This window comes from Palaemon carinicauda, chromosome 2 (assembly GCF_036898095.1).
Source record: "Palaemon carinicauda isolate YSFRI2023 chromosome 2, ASM3689809v2, whole genome shotgun sequence".
Classification (NCBI taxonomy): domain Eukaryota; kingdom Metazoa; phylum Arthropoda; class Malacostraca; order Decapoda; family Palaemonidae; genus Palaemon; species Palaemon carinicauda.
The window spans coordinates 113,841,693-113,849,192 of record NC_090726.1 but is presented as its reverse complement, the minus strand read 5'-3'; the positions used below and the strand labels follow the sequence as shown (position 1 = coordinate 113,849,192).

General features: G+C 33.1%; 1 protein-coding gene across 1 annotated transcript in view; it reads left to right on the top strand.

Annotated features, from left to right (window-relative positions):
- LOC137626562 (serine/threonine-protein kinase Sgk2-like) overlaps positions 1-7,500 on the top strand; it is a 50,587-nt gene that overhangs the window by 22,592 nt on the left and 20,495 nt on the right. Inside the window, exon 2 of the mRNA XM_068357600.1 lies at positions 1-213. This exon is cut by the window's left edge and continues 708 nt beyond it. Coding sequence (XP_068213701.1) covers positions 1-213 — 213 coding nt within the window. The remainder of the gene's footprint in view (positions 214-7,500) is intronic.

The window sequence follows — 7,500 nt, the reverse complement described above, 5'->3', positions numbered from 1 at the left end:
AATGTTCCGCCCTGGGAAGTTGATCTCGGAGACGGAAAAATAACGGACACCGTTGACAGGACAATCGGAGTGAAGATCCCAGGGGTTGAGAGGGAAGACTCTCAGAGCTCGGCTAGAGAATCGGGCTATGGAAGGTCCCTCGAAGACAGCAACAGTTCGACATCGCCAGAGCCTTCCGTCTCTATAGCGTATCAGAATCAACCTGATCCAACTGTAAGTAGATTCTTTGCCTTTTCCTTAATATATGCTCTGATCTCTTTCTCTCCACTTTTTTTTTTTTAGATCAGGTCTTTCATGTTTACGTATAGCACGCTTCTTTAGAAATAATAATGATGGTTCGATGATTTTTTCCAAAAAGCAAATACATGTACATGCCACTAGTAATAATAATAATAATAATAATAATAGTAATAATAATAATAATAATAATAGTAATAATAATAATAATAATAATAATAATAATAATAATAATAATAATAACTAAATTACCAATCTAAATTTCATATATGAGTATGAATACACGAAATATTACTCCTGCTCAGATGAGAGCCATGACGAAAAATGAGAAACGTTTCCCAATATGATATATGCCAATGCGTCATAGACAGGAAGTTCAGACAAATTTAGTACGAATAAATTATGCCACGCAGTTAACTATCCCTCCTCTGTCTGTCAAACAGGTACAGATGTACCAAATCATGTCACTTGACTTTCATGGGGGTCGTCTAGCGGACGAAGGAAAAGAACAGTAAATAAAATCATTTAAATCACGCATGAGTACAACTGCAGTAGATAGTTTCTGAAGATGATTCTAGGCTCAAGGCTTATTACAAAAATTGCTGCGTTCTTCAATTCTTTATCAAATGTTATAACAAACTACGGAAAATTAACCGTACATTATCATCGTCGTCACCTAATACGTATTAGGTGGATCCAGAGAGGAAAAAAAAAACCACACAGTGATCACTGATACCATAATAATATAATGATCAAATCTCAGACGGACGAACCACCCTGCATAAACATTATCGCTTCATACATCAACGCAATGTACTAATCAGCAGTACGTCGAACAGCCCAATGGACTGATAAAATGCCCAAGCAATTTCCGATGTATTCTCCGTTTTCAGCCATTCAGTGTAGCTTCTCTCTCTCAGATACTTTTGAAGTTTGAATTTAAATACTTTTTACAAAATATGCATCAGGCTTAATACTGAAAACATTGTCATACACTTAATTGACAGATTAATACCGACTTTCATGACTGAAATAATGAAAACAAATATAAATGTTAGAGTAAAATTGTCATAATTGCAGTGTTGCTTTAATGATATACATGCAGTGTATGCATATGTTTGTATGATTGTGCTTCGTAGAGATAACTTCAGTTTCTTCATGTAAATGTTGCATCTTCATGGATATATTATAATTCGTAGCCTAAATCTAATTCCATTCTCTCTAAATGGAAATAAACCCCTAACACATGTTACCTTTTACGTAACAAATGTGCTAAATTGAAACATAAAGTGCGCTTTTCAGTGTCTGAAAATTTAACATCCTGCCTTCACCGGATTGACAACCATAAACGCGAAAAACTGAATGAATTATGACAACCATATATCAGTAGAATTTACGCAGATTAGGGCCCAGTTTGCTACAATTGTCACTTGCTTCGGTTTCAATATAGTATTTTATAACTACCCAGAAACATATCGCTTGAACAGCAAAATGAGGATTAAATTGATTTCTTTCGCTTCTTGTTGTTGTTGAAGTATTATAGCCAACACTTGTTGTTGGCACGGGCCTTTCCCTTGGTTGGCCCGTAGCGAACTTTCGCTTCTAGTTGTCCATACATATGTAAGGCAGTGACTGCATAAGGCATTTATTGGTTACTAATTACAGATAAATGATAAAATGTTAATATAATTTTCTATATAGAGACTTGCAATAAAAAATCTATGAATACGAAATAAGTTTCACAGTTCAAAACTTGTGACTAAAAGAAAGGAATCTCTGTAATTGAATATAAATTCTCAGAGTTGGCATCAAAACCTTCATAAAGATTCGATATAGTCATACTAAGTCAGTAGAATTTAAAAATTAGATCATCCAAAAATTCATCACAATATTGTAGATAGTACGAAAAGAGTTAAGTTTATTGACTTCATAAAGGCTAAAAGAAAACATATTATCAAGTCACAAACACATGTCTTTTGGCTTACCCGAAATCTCAGATATTGTCATGTTGATGTAAAAGGGGTATGTTTAGAAACAGTATTCACCATATAATTCAGTAACACATTTTCACTAGAAACATTCATGCTTAAACGTTTTCATCTTTATCTTATAGAAGAATATTTTCTGTAAAACACCTCATTTAAATTCCTAAAGTTTCCTTGACGAATATTTCTAGAGAAAAGTTAAACCGTATAATCATTGAAATAAAAGATGAAACATAACCCGAAAATCCTGCTTCCAGTTAAAGCGTTTCCATAAGATTCTGATTTCAAATCAGAACGTTCAAGTTTGGCGTTTCAATAAGAATTTGATTTCAAATTAGAACGTCTCTGTAAGAATCTGATTAGAAGTTAAAACGTTTCCATAAGAGTCCGATTCCAAATTAAAATGCTTCCAATATAATCTGATTTCAAGTTAAAACGTTGCCATAAATAACTTAATCTAAATTAGAACGTTTCCTTACGACTCTGGCATAAAGTTAAAACGTTCTTTAAGAATTTGGTTTACAGTTGAAACATTTCCACGAGGGTCTGATTTCAAGTTGATAAGTTTCCATAAAGATTTGATCTCTAGTTGAACAAAGTGGGCAATTATAATTAATGTAAGTCACTGTAAGAGGAGAAAGAATGTGATATATATATATATATATATATATATATATATATATATATATATATGTATATATATATATACATTTATATATGTATATATATTGTGTGTATATATATACAGTACATAAATTTTATATATATATATATATATATATATATATATATGTATATGTATATATATATGTATATATGTATATACATATGTATGTATATATATACATATATATATATATATATATATATATATATATATTTATATATATACAATATATTTATATATATATATATGTATATATATAAATATATATATATATATATATATATATATATATATATATATATATATATTATATATATATATATATAATGAAGGCAATAGCTTCATTATATATATATATATATATATGTATATATATATATATATATATATATATATATATAATGAAGGCAATAACTTCACTGGCGTCAATGTGTTTCCTGTAGGAATCTTGATATTTCCTCAGCTTCTTCAAGTTTTCAGGCGTAAGTCCTTCGTTCAATTTAATGAGCGATGGTTACTCCTTTTCTTCATTCTTTATTCACTACAGCACTGTTCTTTATGCTTCTCTGTAATGCAATTGTCATTGAAGGCAACATATATATATATATATATATATATATATATATATATATATAAATATATATATATATGTGTGTGTGTCTGTGTCTGTGTGCGTGCGTGTGTTGGTGGGTGGGTGTGGGTGTTTATGTATGAATGTATGTGTTTGTATAGTTCAGTATTAGCCGCGTTACTCTAACCTCCACATTAGTTCAAACATTCCTATATTACTCTACTCCATAACTGAGATATTCTATCTAAAAAATATTTTGTTACTATAGCTGTTACAGTAACATCTGGAAAGCTCTACTTTCTAACTCACTCCCGCAGATTATTATGTTGAAAAATGCCGTTCCTTTATATCCTGCCTTGCCCAAAAAAAAGCCATCTTCTCAAACAGATAACAATATTTTTTCGCTTTTAATGATACACAGGCAACAAAACAATAAAAGGTTATTAGTAAGATAATTCAATATTTTTTCAGAACAATGTCCGATAAAAAGGCACTCTGTATAATACAAATAAGTTTCGTGTATGAAATCTAGAGAAACGGAACACTAAATACAAAAAGGTTATTGTTTAAAATACTTGTAAAAACGGATCTTACAGAATTAAGTGATCAAGTGCGAAAAAAAGTTAAAAAAAAAAGTTAATCATGCTTGAAATGAATGAACGAAATATATGAAAGATATTGTTTCAAAACGAGTTAATTGTAAATGTAATCGATAATCATTTCCTGTTTTGTACTTTGACCTTGAAATGCCGCTATAACGTTCATCTTTCGAATGAAAATAAATAGATTGTTCTGTGACCACTTTACCTTTCAATTTTCGAAAATAAAACAGAGGGAAAAAGAAAAGAAAAGCCCATGATGGGTGTACTAAATCTGAAGAGAATTAAGGAAAAACAAAATTTATGAAATTACATAAAAAATAAAAAAGAAGGAATGAAAGAAGAATCCGCATGAATACTTTCAAGATATATCCGTTCTTCTTTGCAATAACTCAACAATAAATCATCATCACCTACGCCTATTGACGCAAAGGGCCTCCGTTAGATTTAGCCAGTCGTCTCTATCTTGAGCTTTTAATTCAATACTTTGCCATTCATCGTCTCCTACTGCGCGCTTCATAGTCCACAGCTATGTAGGCCTGGGTTTTCCAACTCTTTTAGTCCCTTGTGGAGCCCACCTGAACGTTTGATGAACTAATATCTCTTGGGAAGTGCAAAGCGCATGCCCAAACTATCTCCATCTACCTCTCATCATGATCTCGTCCACATATGGCATTCGAGTAATCTCTCTTATAGTTTCATTTCTAATCCTGCCCCGCCATTTAACTCCCAATATCCTTTGAGGGCTTTGTTCTTAAATCTTCTAAATCTATTGGAGATCGTTTCATTGTCATACCATGACTCATTTCAATAGAGTAACAACGATCTCACAAAACTGATATATAGTCTGATTTTTACATGAAATTTCAGATTTGATTTCCAAATTTTACTTAACCTAGCCATTGAATGATTTGCTTTTTTCAATCTTTCGCTAAAATCTAATTATAAAGACCCTATATTGGAGATCATAGTTCCTAAATACTTAAATGATTCTACCTCATTAATCCTTTCTCCTTCCAATGATATTTCATCTTCCATTGCATACTCCGTTCTCATCATCTCTGTCTTTCTTCTATTCATCTTCAGCCCAACCTCGTGTGATATTTCATGCATTCTGGTAAACAAGCAATTCAAATCCTGTGGTGTTCTGCTAACAATGACAGCATCATCAACATACTCTAGGTCTCCTAAATTCCTATCACCAATCCAGTCCGATCCTTCTCCTCCATCTCTGAGTGTCCTATGCATTACAAATTCCACGAGGAGGATAAACAACACAGGTGACAACATTCCCTTGGAGAACTCCGCTGTTCACTGGAAATTCATTTGATAAGACTCCACTAACATTAACTTTGCACTTGCTATGCTCATGAACAGATTTAATCAAATTTACATATTTAAGAAGAATTCCATAATAACGCAGGACTCTCCACGAAATTGGTCGGTGCACACTATAAAAGGCTTTTCCATAATCCACAAATGCCATCAAAAGGGCATTTCTATATTCTACGCATTGTTGTACAACATGTCTCAAAATGAAAATTTGGTCAGTGCAACTTCTACCTTTTCTAAATCCTGCTTGTTCATCTCTCAGCTTTTCATCAGTCTTCCTCTCCAGTCTCTTTAGAGTAAGCATACTATATATTTTCATAACTGGCGTAAGTATTATACCTCTGTAATTATTGCAATCAGTCAGGTCTCCTTTTATGCTATTTTCACTAACACTCCTAACTCCCATTCATCAAGTTTTGCCTCTTCATGCCACATTTTATAAAATAATCTTGTAAGTAGTCTGGAAGTCACTTCATTTTCGGCGAGTATCATCTCGACAGTTATTCCATCGTATCCAGGGGCTTTCCATCTCTTTAGTTTTTTAGGCTAACTTCGACTTTAAATTCACTGAATTCCTTCATGGGCACATCAAGGTCTTCCTCAGCTTCAGGTATATCAATCAAATTATTCCCTTCATATCTCCTATTCATAACCTCACTAAAGTGTTCCATCCAACGTTGTCTTTCTTCATCTTCTGTTGATATAACAGAGCCATCTCTCTTTTTGATAGGTATACGCTTTTTCTTCTTTGCCCCAGTCGAGATTTCATTAATAATTCAATGAGCAATTCTCACACCATAGCCACTTCCTGAATTCATAGCTGTGTCAGCCTCATCTGCTTTACTGTCTAAATACCAGTCGTTCCTGGATTTTCTTTTGACCTCACTGTTTATACTTGAATACTTAGCATGCTCTACCTTGTAATTTTCATTACTTCCTCGAAAACTTTCAACAATCAATTTCTGCCTTTGTCTCCTTTTTATAGTATCCCAAGTATCATTTAGTATCCATGGCTTTTTCCTTGTTACTGCTTGTCCCAAAACTTCACTACCAACTTCATTTATTGTTCTTCGTCTCTTAAAGTCTCTAAGACTGCAAATTGATTCCAACATTTAATTGCAAAGTTTTCTCTGTGTTCTTCTTCTACAAGCTTATTTGTATTAAACCTAGGTATTCTATCTCCCTTTCTGTGTGGTGCTTTCAGTTTTAATTTCAGTGTGGCAATGAGGACCTGGTGATCACTACCAATATCTGCACCTCTATAGCTTCTTACATTTCTCAGAGGCCTCCTTCTCTTTTTATTAATGGTAATGTGATCTATCTGATTTTGTAATTGCCACATGATGAAGTCCATGTATACTTGTGGGTGTTCTTGTGTTGAAAAAGAGTAACTCCAATGACAAGATTGTTTGCTGAACAGAAACTTATGAAATGTGCTCCATTTTCATTTTTAACTTCACCAAGAACCTCGACGCCTATCACATTCTCTATACCTTTATTATTCCTTCCAACTTTAGCATTGAAGTCACCAATCATAATTTTCATATCTCTCTCAGGGATTTCATCTAATACCCTCTGCAGTTCTTCATAGTGTTTGTCTTTCCTTTCTTCAGGGGAATCATTTGTTGGGGCATAGCAAACTATATTACTCATATTGAACTGCTTTGATTTGAACTTTGCTAGTAATAATCTACTATTCACAGCTCTCCACTCGGTTAATGCCTTTTCTGCTCTTGGTGTTATCGTCATTTCTACCCCTTCTCTTCCAACTCCATCTGATCTTCCTGAGTAGATATACAGTGTATATTCCCTGGTCTAAAGTTTCCTCACCAATCCCCTTGCAACGTATTTCACTTAGGGTCAAGAAATCCAAATTATTTTTCATAAACTCACTCTCCACTTGCTGTAACTTCTCAATCTGATTCATGGTTCTAAGATTCCAGTTAATCAATATATCAAAATCTCAATAAGTCGAGAAGGTGAAAATACCTGTTCAGAAAACTCAAATATTTTCTATTTCCACATTATGATAAATGTTCGAATAGCAATGCTCAAACAAAACGTACCAGTCACCAACGAGCTCGGTACCACACGGGCTATAGATGGCAA